This window comes from Tenebrio molitor, chromosome 2 (assembly GCF_963966145.1).
Source record: "Tenebrio molitor chromosome 2, icTenMoli1.1, whole genome shotgun sequence".
Classification (NCBI taxonomy): Eukaryota; Metazoa; Arthropoda; class Insecta; order Coleoptera; family Tenebrionidae; genus Tenebrio; species Tenebrio molitor.
This window is the reverse complement of record NC_091047.1, coordinates 1,111,628-1,128,392: the sequence shown is the minus strand read 5'-3', so window position 1 is coordinate 1,128,392 and position 16,765 is coordinate 1,111,628. Positions and strand designations below refer to the sequence as shown.

Genomic DNA, 16,765 nt, shown 5'->3' with positions numbered 1-16,765 from the left:
CTTTTCTTGTAATTTTATACTTCTCACTCTTTTTGGCACTAATGCGAAAAAGTGACAGTTAAACGCATTAGTGCGAAAAAGAACGTCATTGTGACATTCAAATGACCACCAAAAAACCACCTATTTTGCAATGGAACTACTGGTCTCGCGAAGGAGTAGATAATTACCAATTCGCGATTTCTTTTTGTGATTTATACATATACCTACCTGCATACTCCACAACGCACAAAACTTTTCATACGATCATACTTTAATTTATAAATCAATATTTCTGTAATACTTAATTTGTTATACCGGGTGTATTATGAAAAACCTTTGGTGCTATAACTTCCTTATTTTTTATCCGATTTTAATAAATGATACATCAAACAAAATTCGTTTTAGAAACACTATAGCTCGACATGCTATAATTTTTTTTTGACATTATATTTTTTGACAGACCGCAGCTAACTTTGTTTTTTTAAGTTGTACTGTATATTTTTTTATTTTTATTCTGATAGATGTTTATCTTCTGAAACACAAACATTAAAATAAAAAATCAAAAATTTTTTTTTAATTAAAAAAAAATTGAATTTCCAAAAATCAAGTAACCATAACTTTACTATAGCAAATGTTCGAAATTACCTCCATTCTCTCTAAGGTACATTCGACAGCTTCCACTGACGCCTATTGCGGCGTTTAATAAAAATTTTGGTGGTATTTGTTCTCATACTGCTACGATTCTTGTTACTAAATCATTTCTGTTATCGACGGAGTCAAATAGACATTGTCTAGATTGCACTTTTATTACTGTTTAATGTGACTGCTTGATTAAAAAAAAAACGTTATTTTTTAATTTCTTCTTTTTGTTTCTATGCATGAACATGTTGTTTACATTTTCATATTCTAAATAAAAATCTCTATAAAACTGAGCAAAAAAAGTTAATAAACAGAACTCAAGAACAAATATTGGATCAATTCAAATTGTAGCCTATTTAAAACGATTTTGCTTGACACATCAATTATTAAAATCGTCTGAAAAATAAGGAAGTTACAGCACCAAAGATTTTTCATAATACACCCGGTATATATATTATATAATGTTAACGACGTTGACGTAATAATGTGCGGACTAAATTAGACAACAATATATTCATTATTTTTATACGTACATATTTTTAAAAAAACCTAATATTTAATTCCAAAAATTAGTTTTCATAAAAAAAAAGCAAAAATTAATTCGCTCTGTACGGTCATAGTTTATATTAGAATTTCTGAAGAAAGAAAAAAGGGTATTATCTGTAAAGTCATAAAATTTCCTGGTTGAAAACTGATCGGCGGCCCAAACTAACCCCCGGATTTGTCCCGTTCCTAAACAGGTAGGTAGTTTTGAAATCGGAGAAAAGATGTGCCTCTACTGCCTCTGGTGGCAAAAGCGATGAACTAAAACCGTTTTTATTCGCAAATTTATAAATGAATAACTTCCACAACTTCTGTTTTTTTTAATTATTATTTAATGTAGTAGGTAAAGGTAAATATATTGTATAGAATTACAAAATATTCTAACGAAATGTTCGCCTGGAAGACGAAACATTTAACTTTTACATTAAGCTCAATATAAAAAAAAAAAACAAATGTTTCATCCACAATTTCACAACGCAGCGGACTCAGTAAACTTATTTAGATTCATTCTACAAAATCTGGAAGCATGATATTGAAATTTAGGTAATAAAAAATCGTATTAAAGCCGCGCACTTTAGGTTTTTATCATATCATCAGACAATCTTTTTCTCTTATAAAAAAAAGTATAACGCTGCGGTCTGGAGAATTAAAAAACCTTTAATTTGATGTATGATACTTGACGAATGATTGCGTATTAACTGAGTTCTTTGCAATTAATGAAATACACTCTAGTCAACGCTGGTATCGGTCACCCTTAAAGCGCCATTTGGCGTATTAAGTGGTGTTCTCGAGGGATCTGCGCTTGACCGGCTTTGATTTTTATTATTTGTTCTTTGATCCCACAAAATGGATGTGTTATTGTAGATCACATTTGAAGATAAAAAAAACCCAAACATGAGGGTAAACACAATCTTATCCGGTGTCGGTAACTATAATGTTAAACGTCAACAAAACTTTGGCACCGCACCCTGTGTGACACAATTCTTGTTTCATTTTTTTGCAACCGCAAACATAAGCCTGGATGTTAATCGACGCTTAATCACGTTACTTGATGATTAATTATTTTAACATACTACATCGCATAACACTGCAACAATTACAAATATTTTTACCGAGTTAGATGACTCGTACCTAATTCAAACTAAAAAATTTAAAAAGTAAACGTATTTTTTTTAATGGTATATAAACAAAGTATGAAATAACACGGCTCTAATGGTCAATCTCGCACAAAATATGATACCTAGATGATTAATTGTTTATCTAGCAATAGATGTTTGAGGTATGAGCATACTCTCTGGTGAAACGTTCGTTGCCCAACCGCTAGATAAGATAATGTAATATTTGAATAGATATGTGCAATTCTTAGAGCAAAAAAAATGTTATCCCATACACATTGTGTCTTGTTTTTGCTAGTTAAAATAGCAACAGTAAGTAGATTAAATAAGTATTTGTTATATTTCATCTTTTGATAACACACAATGATTAATACGTTACCGTTATGGCTTTGTAAACCAGCCACAGCTTCATGTTTGATTATCGATAACGATATTACTTCATGGCGGCTCCAAAAATAACGCTTCTTTTAATCTCGCAAAAATCTTGTAATTTCAGGCTTACAAAGCTGGTGTCGTGGAGTACAACCCCCTCACTGCTGACACTCCGCAAAATACCATATTAAAAAATTTAGATGAATATCGATCCTACGCCGATAGGTCCAGAGAACAAGTAGGTGATGTTATCTCGAAAGTGCGAATTTAGAATTGTGTTTCTAGGCCGTCGACATCTTAGTTTTCCCCGAGTACGGTCTCACGACCCTCGTCGAAAACCCCGCAGAGTACGCCGTCGAGCTCACCGATGACGGAAAAATCATCACTGAACTCGCCGCCATGGCGAAAGAGCGCCAGATGTACTTGGTGGTCAACCTCCTCGAGATGGTCAAAGAACCGAACAAAGAAACCGCGTACTACAACACCAATCTGGTGTTTGGGCGGAACGGCACAATAATAGCAAAGTGCGTATCGAGTGCTCTTCCAGATTTCTTAAATCTGACTGTTTTCATTTAGATATCGCAAGATTAACTTGTACAAGGAGCCCAATGTGACTCCAGGAGACGCGAATCAGAGAGTCACTTTCAGGACCGACTTCGGTGTCACTTTCGGCATGTTCACTTGTTTCGACATCCTCTTCGCCAACCCGTCCAGGACCCTGTTGGAGAACGGCAACGTGACCGACGTGATCTACCCCACGGCGTGGTTCTCCATCATGCCTTTCTACACCTGTGAGTACTCCAACCGCTTGTCCATTTTTACATTCTTGGGTTGCAGCTCTGGAGGTCCAGAACGGCTACGCCGTCGCCAACGGGGTCAACCTCTTGGCCGCCAATTACGGACAGCCGAAGAACGGTCACGGGGGCACCGGAATTTACTCGGCCGACGGCACCAAAATGAACGTCTACATCGACGGCAGTCCGAGCAGTAAACTCGTAGTCGACGAGTTGACGGTCAGGAGCCAAAGGCAAGACATGACCAGCTGTCCGACAATTGTTAGTTCTTCTTCTCTCTTGGTTTTGTCTCAAACTTGTCGTTTCAGACTCCGTATGGGCTTCCGGGGGGTTTGGGCGAGGCGAACATCACCAGCTACGTCACTGGGACGGACTTTGAAGCCTCCAAGTACACGCTCCAAAGGGTCGACTTGGCCCAGAACGTCTCCACCAGCCTCTGTCACAACCAGTTGTGCTGCACTTTCGACGTCTTGGCCGACCCATCTAATACCAACACGCAGGAGTTCTACCAGTAAGAGTTCAGCCTTGACAGGTCCTCTTGACTTGATTTGCGTTCCAGAGTGGCGGTTTACGACGGTTGGTCTTCTTACAACACTCACATCCGTCTGTGCAGCTTGGTGGTCTGCGCCAACGAGTCTCAAGACAGTTGCGGGGCGAGGGTCAACGCCACCACCAAGTTTAGGAAGATCACGGTCAAAGGAAACTTCCCGAGGGACGATGCAGCATTCTACACCCCCCTCACGCTCAACTACAACCTCCAGCCGTTGTCCAAAACTCAGTATTGCGACACCAACAACGCAACTGATTCTACATTTGTTCAGCTCACTACAGGTCTTGCTCAAGATAATGTTCTAGTTTTCGGTCTTTTCGGACAGACGAACGCTCCAGTTCCCGACGGGAACGATCCAGAAGACAAAGATGCGGATCCGTCAGGTTCTTCCGCCCAAATGGATCGCTTCCTTATTGCTCTCCTTCTTGGATCATTCCTCGTATCAGTTCTTGGCTCACCTTTGACCCGTCAGTGACCGAAGAAGCGATGGATTCGCCGAGTTATGTATCTGTCACAATAGTGTTAATGTTAGTGTTAGCCAGAATGCTAACCTTCAGAACATTGGTGAAACGTTCAACCGTTCACAATAATGGTGATGGTGATGTTAATGTTAGAAACGATGTTAAGAGATCCAGAAAATGTCTGGTTCTTTAACATCTACCAATCACCATCGAGAATTTCGCGCACGCGCAGTGACAGTTCACACCACGTTGACAGCTGTAAGAGTAACATTCCGTTAACATTATTGTGAACACTGGACTACTAACATCACCATTGCCATCTCCACTAACATTATAATATTACCACTAACATTAACACTATTGTGACAGACCTATTAGTAACGTAGTGTTTTGCTTCTCACAATGACTGTATTACTTTATACAGGGTCATTATAAATCATTCTCAATCACCCAATACTTCATTCGCCACCTTGACAAATGAGGCTATTAAAGTCGATTTAATAAACGCTTTTCGCAATGTTTTTTTTTTCAATTGTTTCCTAAAATGGATCGAGCTCGGGGCAATGAATGAATAATTTTTTGTATCAGTTGTATGTTTAATACATGTAGTATTACAAAAACTTTACACATTCGAAAGAAATATGTCGACACTTTAAATAAATGTCACATGTTAGGTTTTCTGCGTCTAAAATGTCGCACGTGATGTTTCTTTTATTATTTTAGGATAAAACCTCAGAAAACAAGCAACCCCGTTTAGACAACCATTAAAATGAGTAAAATTAATAAAAAATTAGATTTCTCGCCAAACACCACAGTCCTGCAAAAGAAGAATAATTACTACCAACAATCAAGTCTTTAACCGTCATAAATTTCAATATTGAAAAGTTCGATAACAAAATATCTCTAGACTACATTCATAAATAATTTAATATTTTAAATCCTAACGATTAAATAATATATATTTTTTTATATATAAATATCCATGATATTCATTAAGCTTACGATTATAAAAAGCCAACTATACCGTCTGCGGAAGAATTACACAAGAAACTGTAAACATCATTGTTGCACCTGCACGTTTGATTCCTGAGCGCTGCTGCTGTCGCCTGTTTGGCCGTCACTGCCGACCGAGACGTCCCCCTCGTACGAGGAGACGTCGTCCTCCTTCACCTTACCTTTGAAGTCGATGGGCGGCGGCGCCACTATCGGTATGGCCGCTTTGGGGCGCTTGAGGGGCACCGCTCTTTGCGCCACCACTTGTTGGTCGGTCGAGTAGTAAGTGATGCCGGTCTGGGGCTGGTACAGCTCCGGTTGGGTCTGCAAAAACCCGTTCAAACAACACATCCCCGCCTGATCGATCTTCCTTACCACCGGATTGAACTGCTGCTGGTAGCCTTGGTAGCCCTGGGGGAACTGCGGCTGACTCGGCACGTAGTTGATGATCTGGGGCGTCTGCTGCGGGATGAACGGAGGTGGGGCCGGCTGCAGGAACGGAGGAGCTTGGGCGAACGGCGGCGCGAATTGGGGCGCCTGCAGGATGGGAGCCGCCGTGACGGGGACTTGGGGGATCGGGGGTAGCGGTGGGGGCGCGATCTGGGGGACTTGTGTGGTGGACGGATGGATCTGGGCGTTCTGATGGAGGGCTACTTGATTGGGCTGATTGAATTCTGCAAAAACCGCGTTAAACGAGTCACGGACGCTTCGACACTTACCGTTAGAGTAGTAATTCGAGTGTTGCGTGAAAGGGGGCGTTGCGGATTCTGGAAGCGACCTCTGTCGGATGGAACTGTACCGTTTGGAGCCCTTCTGTTCGGACTGGAGTCGCGGGGGGACGCTTCCTTGTCTCGGCCCCCCGTGTTTGCCCCCCTTGTACACCCCGTCCTGCACGTTCAGCTTCGACATATCCTTCTCCAGGTCTTGCACGTTGTTGTTCTTGTTGGTGAAGTTTTGACTCTGGATGAAATCGTCCTTTTTCTGCGTTTTGGGCACAACCTTTTGGTCGGTCTTCATGTTCCTGACCTGACGCGTCTTCGTCGTGAACCCTCTATAATCTGAATCCTTTATCTCCCTTTTCGGCTTGATCACGCGGCCCGAACCGACGCGCGGTTGCCCCCTGAAGGGCTCCTGCGAAGAGGGAGCCGACGCCGCCTCGTTCGTCGGCGCATTTCTCACATTCCCGTTGGTTTCTATTTGATTCTGCTCTATTTTCTCCTCGTGATCCCATTCCTCCTCCCTTTCCTTCTCCCTCTCCGTGTTTCTCTCATCCCGATTGTTCGAATTGTTCAAGGGCGGAAACTCTTCGCCTCTGCTGGGCTTTTTCACCGGCGGTTTCTTGACGCGAGTGGGGGGCGGCTTGTTGTAGGCGTCCTCGTCTTCCCAATTCCTCGTGTATTTATTGGGGCCGCGCCTGCAAAATTCTCCAATCAAACAACAAACACCATCTTGTGCAAACATTCGATCATTCGAACGCAGTTGGCCGCGTCAGTGACAGTTCGACACGTCTACCAATCGACCGTGCCAAAAACTAAAAAATCCCTAACTGCTCTGAACGAATTTTTACCCGTATCTCCTGCGTCTCCTGGCCCTCGGGGGCCCCTCCTCGTTCCTGATGTCGTAGCCGTAAATCGCGACGAGTTCGGATCTGGATTTGGGGGCCTGCTCGGTATCGTTGAAACGATCGTGACTCCACCTTTCTTTCTTGTCTTGCCAAACCTTCTTCTTCTGTTCTTTCTCCTTCTCGAGTTCTATAGTAGTGGTTGTTGCACTAAAAAACAATCATTTCAGTCACGATTGACGGCACACATAAATAAAAATGTTATGACCGTCAATTTGGCCGTCTTTAGACCGGAACTAATGCAATTCCTCTACAGTGTGAAAATTCTACAGATTTGACCAAAAAACGTGGAAAACTCACTCGTCATCGGCCGTTCGGTCGTCGTGCTCGTAGAAAGTGCCCCTTTTCGGTATATACTGTGGGTTTTTCTTGTCCTCATCGTCGTCCACCTTCCGGGCTGGTACACTCTCCTGTCCATCTCCGGACTCCCTTTCCAAGCCCACGCTACCGTCAGTCTCGGAGCCCGTGTGGTCCCTCGAATTCCTGGACCTGACTTTGTCCTGCTCGTCGTCGCTGTAACTGCCGGCACTGTCATACTCTGACTCGTTCGGGGACTTCTGGCTTTCCTCGGCGTCGACTGTTGTCTTTTCCTGCAAAGTCATAATTAAACTGAGGCGAATTCGCTCGAGAATGCAGCGTTTTGCTCCACTTCGCTCCTGAACTTGTGACCTGGTTTGTTAATTTTTTCTCGACGTCTTTCTCTTTTTACGATGCGACGAGTGCTCGTGGCGGTCGAGGACCTCACCTGCGATATGTCTGGGGAGATCTGGGCTTCCTGGGGGGCTGTGGACGCTACAGCGACACTCTCTTCCATTTTATTGTTGTTTTAGAAATATCTAGATCTTGGCCGGACTGGCGAGATTTTACTCACAAACGTGAAGCACCGACTTACGGATACGCTCCACGCGACCCAAACACCGCCGGAAAGAGAGAAATGGAGATATTCGTGAATGTTCAGCCAGAGTTCAGCGGACAACTCCTTGTCACAAGGTTTCAGAGGTTAGGTTGGCAGAGTGGCCCTCAAAATGTTTACAAGATCGCGCCTGTATAACGGGTTGCCTACGACTCACGCCCTCCTTTTAAAAATACAAACATTTTCAAATAAAAAGAAATGTATTATTTCTTCTTTAACAAACACATTTATTTACCAAAAATCTCCGTCTAGCGCGTTATTTGAATTTGAAATGAATTTCTGTTTTACACAAAGCATTGACCAGTGCCTACAAACATTTTACGGTACCACAAAGGTGCAAATTAAGTTGCCTATACTTCACAAACTAATAAATATTCTCACAAGTTCTTTTCAATACTTTAACATTGACAAATAAGCCGAAACGTGTTTTAGAGGGATTACGTGTAAACCCAATTCTTGTGGTACGCGTTATAATTGGGGTGGTACCAGTCCCATCAAGTTGTCGATACCAATCATAGAATGAATCAATCATTCTGCGACTTTTCACAAATGTGACTTGTGTCAGTTGAACAAATCTTGCGAGATGCCCAAAGGACTAGGAGTAAGAGAGTCTGTGTGGGGAATATTTAATTTTTTTCTCATGTGCTTTTCGGCAGTCATGTTGGGCAAAAAGAACCCCTTACCAGATGGCGTTAATACTGATACTGTGCGTGGCAGTACCATTCCTGATCGCAATGGTGATAATATACATTCTATATGGTACCATGTGGAACCAATCGTCTGACTGTTACTCTCTTTGCCGCAACATGCAGAATAGCGCCGCAATACCAGGAGGTGAAGTATCATCTCATTCGGTACATCTCGAACTTTATAATCTTGTTTCTCATTTCATATAGTACTTCCCATCGATGGAACGGGTAAGTGAGTCGACCTTGCCGAGATGTTTCATCTAAATTGTCTTCAGATGCGACCACATCCGTGACACAAACGACGACAGAGTACGACATCTACGCAGTCACATCGAGAAAACCCAAGAGTACCGCGCCGACTGTAAAAGCAAGGGAGATGGCTGAAAAAGAGTTGGAGTGGGATTGGGAGTACGACGAGGGTCAAATCTTGAAAAGAGAAGTTTCGAGCTTGTGCTTCAAGGAGCGCCTCAGACTCTCTTCTGTCGCGGCTTTGGTGGAGAATCTGTACCGGGACGACCCAACCGAACAAGCTTTCAAGTGTCCAGTCGTGGTTGTGGCGCGCAATTGGGTACTGACAACTGAAGAGTGTGTGGGAAGGGACGAGTGGAAGAACGTGTCTGTTCGGATCAATTCGAACTATTGGTCAAAAGGGGGTTTCCTCAGAAGGGTCAAAAGAGTTTCAAGATTTGCAAAACTCGTGGCACTCGGTCTGGAACGCGATTCGGCAACTGACGACTGCTTCAGACCAATCAAGACGCAACCAAAGAGCAACTCCACCGAAGGTAGAGTTTTGTTTTGGGACGGGAAGATCACGCGTCCGCTCAAAGACAGGACCAAATATGGCAAACTGAAGAAGACGAACGTGAAGCTGCTGAGTCGAGTGCGCTTCGAGGGATGCGCCGGAGAAGCTGGAGCACCTCTGTTGGACCCGAATCGGAACCTGGTGGGGTTCCAAGTGTCGAAATCTTGCAAAGAAAAGAGTACCGCAACGTCTAGGTACAGAGACGTGGCCAGGCGTTTTGGCTGGTTGCAAATGATCAAAAACATTATTTGACGTGTACTGTTATGTCAATAAAACTTTTTGACGTTTGAAATTTGTCAGAAACATTTGAAGTGTACTGTTATGTCAATAAAAATTTTTGACGTTTGAAATTTGTCAGAAAACAATGAAATTGTGTGGTTGCTGTTCGCGACAAAACTGAAAACATTTTGGTCAGTCTGACGCGTCCGAAACATCATGGTAAGACGCGCGAGTACTCAAACTGGTACTGCATCTTTGTCTTTGTAGAAGAACTGTTGGCTCACGAAAACCCCCTTCCAGATGGGCCTCATCTTGATCCTGCTCATTGCCGTGCCGTTTCTGATCGCGATGATCATCGTCTACGTCATGTACGGCGCTATGGGGTCAAGATCGATTGATTGTTGGCGGATGTGCGACAATCTGAAGGTGTTCACGAGAGCACCCTTAGTAGTGACGGTTAACGCTACAGAGACCAACGCAACAAGTACAACTCCTATTTCCACGACTACAAAGAAAAAAAGAAAGCGCGCTGTTTGGGGTAAGTCATCAGAGAGTCCTTCCACATAAACTAACTCGCGGTGCAGGACCACGAGCGTCGGTGGCAGCTCTGCTCGAGAACTTGTACGTCGACGAAGAAACAGAACAAATATTCAAGTGCCCAGCGGCCCTCTTAGCAGACGGCTGGGCCCTAACTGTCTCCGGTTGCATCCAAACCGAAATCTCGATCAGAGTCGGTTCGGACTACTGGTCCCAAGATGGTACTGTCAAAAAAGTGGACAAGATTGTCCATTCAAATGACAATAAATTGGTACTACTTCAGTTTGAAGGGACCGGACTCGATGGGGCCGGAATCGGGAGAGTTTGGAGTAACAAGGAGGTGCAACTGTTCAAATGGGACGGGGGGAGGGAAGTACCGTTGTCCAAAAGACGCAAATACGACGAGTTGACAGGTGTCAACGTTGGCACCTACGTAAAATGCAACGGTACTAGTTTTGCAAAGGTGGGATTGTCTTGTTTTGTTTACGCAGGAAATGATTGGTGCGGGAGCACAATGGTGGCACCCATGATAGACGAAGATAATTATCTGGTCGGGTTTCATGTGGGTACCACTTGTGACGCAAGAGGATCTAGCGGGTACTATGTTGATGTTAATAGTTACAAAGAGTGGATTTATGGTGTTTTAATTGGTAGCTCGGTACTGTCGAATGACAGTGAGTAAATTTATGGTACTTTTACAATGGGTACTACTTAGTTGTTGTGTATTGTGTTGTGCATATAATAAATATAAAGCGAATGATTTGTGTTTTGTGCAGCCAAAAAATTTCGTCCACCCTTTTCCTGTCATTTCACAAAAATTCGGTGTAGTTTAACCTTTATTGTCATTATGATTGACGTTTGCAAATTAAAGTTTGACATTTATTCTGTCACCCATAAGAACATTGACACAATATGTCAAAATGTGAAGTGAGGTTATTCGTTCCTAAAGGCTGCTTTAGAGTATGTATACGTAAGTGGAATGCCAGTTGTGGACGGATTTTTTTGTACGCCGGGTGGGTTTCTGCGGCAGTGACACCAACTCAAACCTCCGCCAGGTGATGGGAAAAATTGTGCTTTAGCAGTTGGTTAAATCATCGATCGTTCCGAGCCATGGTAACGCGGATCGCCGCGACAACACAAACACGAGTCATGCGTCATGGGTCTGTTTAGTAAGTTTGCGTATTTTCTGGGGGTGCGAAAGAAAGAAGTGAACGTTTTGGTGGTGGGACTCAACAACAGCGGCAAGTCCACGGTGGTCAACCATTTCAAACATGAGGAGGAGCGCGCCGCCGAGATTGTCCCCACGGTGGGGTTCACCGTCGAGAGGTTCCAAAGTAAGTCGCGACGGTGCTCTTAACCTTCGCTCGGTCGCCCCCGAGAAGACTTCCTTGGATGGTCGAGAGAACGGGCGCCGAAATAGCGCACTGCGTCACACTCTCGTGTTCCAGACCAAAACCTGGCGTTCACGGCGTTCGACATGTCGGGGCACGGCCGGTACCGCGACCTGTGGGAGCACTACTACAAAGACTGCCACGGGGTCATCTTCGTGGTGGACAGCAGCGACAGGCTGCGTCTGGTTGTGGTAAAGGAGGAGCTCGACCTGCTGCTGCAACATCCGGATATCTGCAACCGCAAGATCCCCATCTTGTTCTTCTCGAACAAGATGGACTGCAAGGACGCCCTCAGCAGCGTCAAAATCGCCGCGGGGTTGGGACTCGACAAGATCATGGACAAGCCGTGGCACATTGCCGCCAGCAACGCGCTCACCGGGGAGGGGCTGCAGGAAGGGGTCGAGTGGTTGACCCAACAGATCAGGGACGTGATTCTGAACAAGAATTGATTTGTTGTTGTTTATAGTCGTTTTTGTATTTTTCCGATAGCGAAGAATAAAGCCTTTTTGTATACTGCAGCGTTAACAATCTTTTTACTTCCAAGTGAAAAAAGAACAAACTTGAAAAATGGGACAGTGAAGTTTCGCTTTTCCAAATTTTAGCTAGTACTAGTTAAATTACATTGTCTTTAATCCCCTTGATTTAGGCAACCAAGTAATCACATCAATTACCTTCCTTATAGTATAGTTACGCTGTGTACTGTACAGGGTGAGCGAAACTCGATGTCCCAGCTCTATTAAAAAAAAAGGAAAGACGATAGAAGAAATCTTAAAAGAGGTTCTTAAATGTGATTGGGCAAGGTCCATTTTAAACCAAATTTGCATATTTTTCCATATTTGGAAACTGAAGTAATGACGTCTCGAATTTTTTTCCCAGAAACACCTATATTTTGGCATATTTAAAAAGAGCTAATTTTTCTGAACAAATTTTGTAAAGAAAAAAATTTGCTATCTTGTTTAAATCGTGACGATTGCGAATTTTTGATAATACTTCTTTTTTACAAATCTGCTTATAATTTTTTAACGGAAAAAGATAGCAATTTTTTTTTCCAAAATTAGCTCCTTTTAAATATCCCAAAATATACGTATGTTTCTGGAGGAAAAAAATCGATGAATAGAGCTGACGCATCGAGTTTCGCTCACCCTGTACGTGGCAAAATTTTTCAGCCACTTGAGATTTCTAATAACTGTCTGTAAATTATAAATACAGCGATCGATATTTTTTGAGAATTTTTTCTCAACTCAAAAAAGTGTAAAAACCGTCAGCCGCAAATTCTTTTTCTTTAAACACTGAAAAATAACCTACAAGACCACGTTTCAGTGTTTTTCAGCTCACGTTCGAATCAATGATTCCCGTTGGTGTGTTGAAATGATTTCATAATTTTATTTTGCGCCTCACTGTAAAGCTGAAAATTTTAAACACAGTCGAAGGAGAAGCAGCACCTGGATCAAGACGCCATAAAAACGCCATCAACTTTAATTTGCATTTCGGCAGGAATCGAGCGGATCCGCGATTCGAGCCGGACAGGAATTTTATTTTCGTGAGGCATGAATGACAATAACGACCGCAATAAAAGACGCCGATTGAATGTTAAGTGCAGGGCCGGTGCAGGGGTAGGCCATCGATCGCCGCCCGGTAATTATTCCACAGTAATGTGTTTTTAATATATTTTGTGTGCGCGGATTGGTGTCACAGCTGGCGGCGGCAACAGCTGCACAACATGTGCCGCCGCCGCCGCTCCTAAAACCCCCGGCACAAAAAGAAAGTCGCTTCGAATAATTCATAAAATTAGACATCACTACCGTTCGACTGGCTCCCATTAATTTTCGGTTTGTTCACCGTATCGTCCTGAAAATGGTCCGGTTCATTATGACACAACACACGGACGGCATTTTGGGGCGAATTGCGCGGACGTGCGGAGGGTGTCGAACGACGCTTCGTTTTTGTCCAACGTTTCCTTCCTTTGGTTTTTTTTTTTAAATAACAAAATCATCGGGCCGCCCCCCGAAGACGTGTGCACATACACTGTGGGCCTTTGTGAATTGCGCCGCTCCCGGTAATGGTTTTTGCGGCGGAGTTCTCAACATCCTTACGAGCCGTGTTGAAGAGGCGCTCCTGGACCTGGGGATGACAGGTGAAAAATCACCTCTTCAACACGTGCGCAAGACATCGTACGAACGCACACCTAGGCCTTCGGGAAATTTACATTCAACCAGAGGCGAACACAACTCGAACTTGCCCAATTTACCAGTCAAAGGGATGATTTAAAACGTTTAAATGCGCCGCAATTAACTGCGACGTGCCCGATTCCGAAGACAAAAAATGTCTGCAGGAAATCGAGGGGTCGCGTGACGACCGGAATTGTTACGAATATTTCCAAAATGCTATTTTTGTTGTTATTGGTGGCATTTTACGTAAGACTTTCGATTCGATTTCAATTAAACGTTCCACAAAATTTATTCCAATCGATAAGTTTGTTTGTCTTTCATCGAATAGAACCAAATTCTTTACCGCTGATCCGGTAAATGAAATGATCGAAATAGTTATAAATCTATCACTCAATTTAATTCAGGGCGTTACATTTTTGCAAAAATCATTAAATCGATACTGTCCTATTTATTTCATTTATTTTTCTATTAACATAACAATAAATTAGATTTCGTGGCCTGTTTTAGGTACGCGAAGTGCTCATTTCGCGTACGGTTGCACAAAAAATTATTACGCATGTCTCCATTAATCCTTAATTTTCAATTTCGGTTGTTTTATAATTTTTTAAAAATGGTGGAGGCGCCAGGATATTTTATTCACTAAAAACAACTACACATACTTCTGTTACTGCTTGAGTTAGACAAAATCTCAAAGCTGTGTTTAATACATTCTACTTTTACAAATCGAATACAAAAATGTCAACGATGCTGTCTCTAGTATTAGTTAAGCAAGTTGCCAATATATGTTTTGTAAAAATATTTGAGGCGGCAGGAGAGATTCTTTCTTTAAATAAAAATGACGCTATACCTGTCATGAACTGAGTTAAAGTAAATATAAAAACCGTGCTTTATAGATTAAAAAACACTGTCGAATCCAAGGCAAAACACTCCATAATGCTGTCTTAAATATTAGTTTAGCAAGCTACAAATTAATTTTTGTTAAAATATTGGAGGTTCTGGTTCAATAAAAATGATAATACGTCTGTCTGAGTTAGATGAAATAAAGAAACTGATGAATCGAATACAAAAAACTTTATAAAGCTGTCTTAGTCAAGAAAACTCAATACATATACAGGTGCGTCCTAAAAAACGCCGCAAGCCATATCTCTGTTATTTATGGTTCCATTTAAGTAAAACAAAAACTGTCATAAATTAATTTAAAAACACTATAAGCACAATATAGACTAATTTTTTTTCAAAAAGTCATTCAAGGTCAGATGAATGTCAACTTTGTTTTTTCAAATAGCTTAGTATATTTTGCTATTCCGATTTTGAAAGAGATTATTTTTCTCACTCCAATGATATGCCACATGTCAGAATGCATTTAACAGTAACCGCGAAAATAAATAAATAAATTCGCATTATTGGAAATTTTTTCTTCGAAAAAAATCAGATATACTATGGAAAACAATCCTAAACGCAGTAACAATACTTTCTGAAGATTTAAAAAAAAATAATATGACAGAACGTGTAATAAATATTGCGTTTAGGATTGTTTTCCATAGTATACTTGATTTTTTTCGAAAAAAAATTTCCAATAATGCTATTTTATTTATTTATTTATTTATTGTGGCATATCGTTGGATTCAGGAAAATAATCTCTTTCAAAATCAGGATAAAAAAATATACCAAGCTATTTGAAAAAACAAAGTTGACTATCATCTGACCTTGAATGACTTATTGAAACAAAAATTGTCTACATCGTGCCTATAGTGTTTTTAAAATGATTTATTCCAGTTTTTGTTTCATGTAAATCGAGCCATAAATAACGGAGATATGGCTTGCGGCGTTTTTTAGGACGCATCCTGTATATACAGGGTGTTTTTGAAATGCGTGTACAAATTTTAGCCACGAGCTTCATGTAGAACTCGGAAAAAATATTTAAAAGATCCTATGTCAAAAAAAGACATTTATTTTTTGAGCTACAATTTTTTTAATTGCTTTTAGTCTTCTACAGCGTGATCAACAATGACTGAGTCTGTTGGCAATGAAACAATTGAAAAATATTGGTGTTTTTCTGTTTCGTAATTGGCACTGAACGGATGTTTTAACTTGACACGACGTTAAAAAAAATTGGGTATGTTTATGTCATTACAAAAATGACTCTTTCATGGTAAACGTCAAATTCGCCTGTCCACTCTGTCAAAGGTGACAACCGGAAATGCGTTTAGATTAAAGTGGTACCAAAATCATTCAAATTTTCATTGTTACCAACAGATTCAGTCATTCTTGATCACGCTGTACGTTGTCAAACAACCCCGTGGGTAAAATTTCGGCACATTTTGAAAACACACCCCATTTATCATATTTTATAAAACGTACACCAATGCGGTCTCCTTGTTTTAAAGAATATTTCCTAGAGGTTACCTCGCATTGGCGTATATTTTATAAAGCGTGATATACAGGGTGTATTTTTAAAATGTGCCGAAATTGTACCTACGAGGTTATGGAACAACGTAGAAAACTAAAAGCAATTAAAAAAAATTGTAGCCCAAAAAATAAATGTCATACTTTTGTGATTGTAGTTGTTTATTATTGTTATTAAATCATACTTTGTTGAGAGAGGTATTTTTCTGTCAGAACTTGACATTCATTAGGCTGACGTTAAAAGCTGTTTATGTTTTATGTGCATTATTATGCTGTATATATTTTGTGAAAATGGTGGAGGCGCTAGAGGATTCTTTCGATCAAAATGACGATATATCTGTCAGTGATTGAATTAAAACAATTATAGAAACTGTATGTTATAGATTTAAATGTGCCTTGTTTTATAAATTTGGAGGCGTTAGGAGATTCTTTAAAAAAAAAGATAAAATTGCTGCCATCGAACAAATTAGAACAAATGTAGAAAAAACAGCGTGACGAATCAAAATGAAAAAAAAATCACGATGCTCTCGCTCGTATTTTTTGTAAAATGGCGGAGGCGCTAGGAAATTCTTT

At 41.4% G+C, this 16,765-nt stretch overlaps 4 protein-coding genes across 6 annotated transcripts; 3 read left to right on the top strand and 1 right to left on the bottom strand.

Moving 5' to 3' along the window:
• Positions 1-2,429: 2,429 nt before the first annotated feature.
• Positions 2,430-4,972, top strand: LOC138124449 (vanin-like protein 1). Its single transcript, XM_069039492.1, has 7 exons — positions 2,430-2,588; positions 2,773-2,886; positions 2,934-3,172; positions 3,225-3,439; positions 3,486-3,703; positions 3,751-3,953; positions 4,002-4,972. Exons 1-7 carry the CDS (start codon positions 2,538-2,540, stop codon positions 4,465-4,467), a joined length of 1,506 nt encoding a protein of 501 aa, XP_068895593.1. The 5' UTR covers positions 2,430-2,537; the 3' UTR covers positions 4,468-4,972.
• A 56-nt stretch (positions 4,973-5,028) lies between these two features.
• btz (barentsz) lies at positions 5,029-8,048 on the bottom strand. 2 transcript variants are annotated; one of them, XM_069039490.1, is made up of 7 exons: positions 7,813-8,048; positions 7,368-7,657; positions 7,014-7,217; positions 6,166-6,860; positions 5,822-6,120; positions 5,525-5,770; positions 5,029-5,270 (listed from the first exon to the last, which is right to left on the bottom strand). In XM_069039490.1, exons 1-7 carry the CDS (start codon positions 7,879-7,881, stop codon positions 5,244-5,246), a joined length of 1,830 nt encoding a protein of 609 aa, XP_068895591.1. In that variant the 5' UTR covers positions 7,882-8,048; the 3' UTR covers positions 5,029-5,243. The 2 variants fall into 2 exon arrangements, with proteins under 2 accessions (XP_068895591.1, XP_068895592.1); XM_069039491.1 differs by having other exon boundaries at positions 5,478-5,770; positions 7,813-8,047.
• A 447-nt stretch (positions 8,049-8,495) lies between these two features.
• Positions 8,496-10,984, top strand: LOC138124450 (uncharacterized). 2 transcript variants are annotated; one of them, XM_069039493.1, is made up of 6 exons: positions 8,496-8,581; positions 8,637-8,814; positions 8,877-8,897; positions 8,945-9,909; positions 9,958-10,228; positions 10,275-10,984. In XM_069039493.1, exons 1-4 carry the CDS (start codon positions 8,564-8,566, stop codon positions 9,721-9,723), a joined length of 996 nt encoding a protein of 331 aa, XP_068895594.1. In that variant the 5' UTR covers positions 8,496-8,563; the 3' UTR covers positions 9,724-9,909; positions 9,958-10,228; positions 10,275-10,984. The 2 variants fall into 2 exon arrangements, with proteins under 2 accessions (XP_068895594.1, XP_068895595.1); XM_069039494.1 differs by having other exon boundaries at positions 8,945-9,934; positions 9,991-10,228.
• Positions 10,985-11,173: 189 nt separating this feature from the next.
• On the top strand, positions 11,174-12,140 carry Arl6 (ADP ribosylation factor-like 6). The gene is made up of 2 exons (XM_069039495.1): positions 11,174-11,561; positions 11,676-12,140. Exons 1-2 carry the CDS (start codon positions 11,384-11,386, stop codon positions 12,065-12,067), a joined length of 570 nt encoding a protein of 189 aa, XP_068895596.1. The 5' UTR covers positions 11,174-11,383; the 3' UTR covers positions 12,068-12,140.
• The last annotated feature ends 4,625 nt before the right edge of the window (positions 12,141-16,765 follow it).

Excerpts from the sequence above, each read along its gene's own strand:
- LOC138124449 (XM_069039492.1), top strand. The coding sequence starts at position 2,538 with ATGTTATCCCATACACATTGTGTCTTGTTTTTGCTAGTTAAAATAGCA. Across the intron at positions 2,589-2,772 it reads TGCTAGTTAAAATAGCAACA|GCTTACAAAGCTGGTGTCGT; the intron begins GTAAGTAGATTA and ends TTGTAATTTCAG. Across the intron at positions 3,440-3,485 it reads CATCATGCCTTTCTACACCT|CTCTGGAGGTCCAGAACGGC; the intron begins GTGAGTACTCCA and ends CTTGGGTTGCAG.
- btz (XM_069039490.1), bottom strand. The coding sequence starts at position 7,881 with ATGGAAGAGAGTGTCGCTGTAGCGTCCACAGCCCCCCAGGAAGCCCAG. Across the intron at positions 7,658-7,812 it reads TCTCCCCAGACATATCGCAG|GAAAAGACAACAGTCGACGC; the intron begins GTGAGGTCCTCG and ends ATGACTTTGCAG. Across the intron at positions 6,861-7,013 it reads AGGAGACGCAGGAGATACGG|GCGCGGCCCCAATAAATACA; the intron begins GTAAAAATTCGT and ends AGAATTTTGCAG.
- LOC138124450 (XM_069039493.1), top strand. Across the intron at positions 8,815-8,876 it reads TAGCGCCGCAATACCAGGAG|TACTTCCCATCGATGGAACG; the intron begins GTGAAGTATCAT and ends CATTTCATATAG. Across the intron at positions 8,898-8,944 it reads ACTTCCCATCGATGGAACGG|ATGCGACCACATCCGTGACA; the intron begins GTAAGTGAGTCG and ends AATTGTCTTCAG.
- Arl6 (XM_069039495.1), top strand. The coding sequence starts at position 11,384 with ATGGGTCTGTTTAGTAAGTTTGCGTATTTTCTGGGGGTGCGAAAGAAA. Across the intron at positions 11,562-11,675 it reads CACCGTCGAGAGGTTCCAAA|ACCAAAACCTGGCGTTCACG; the intron begins GTAAGTCGCGAC and ends CTCGTGTTCCAG.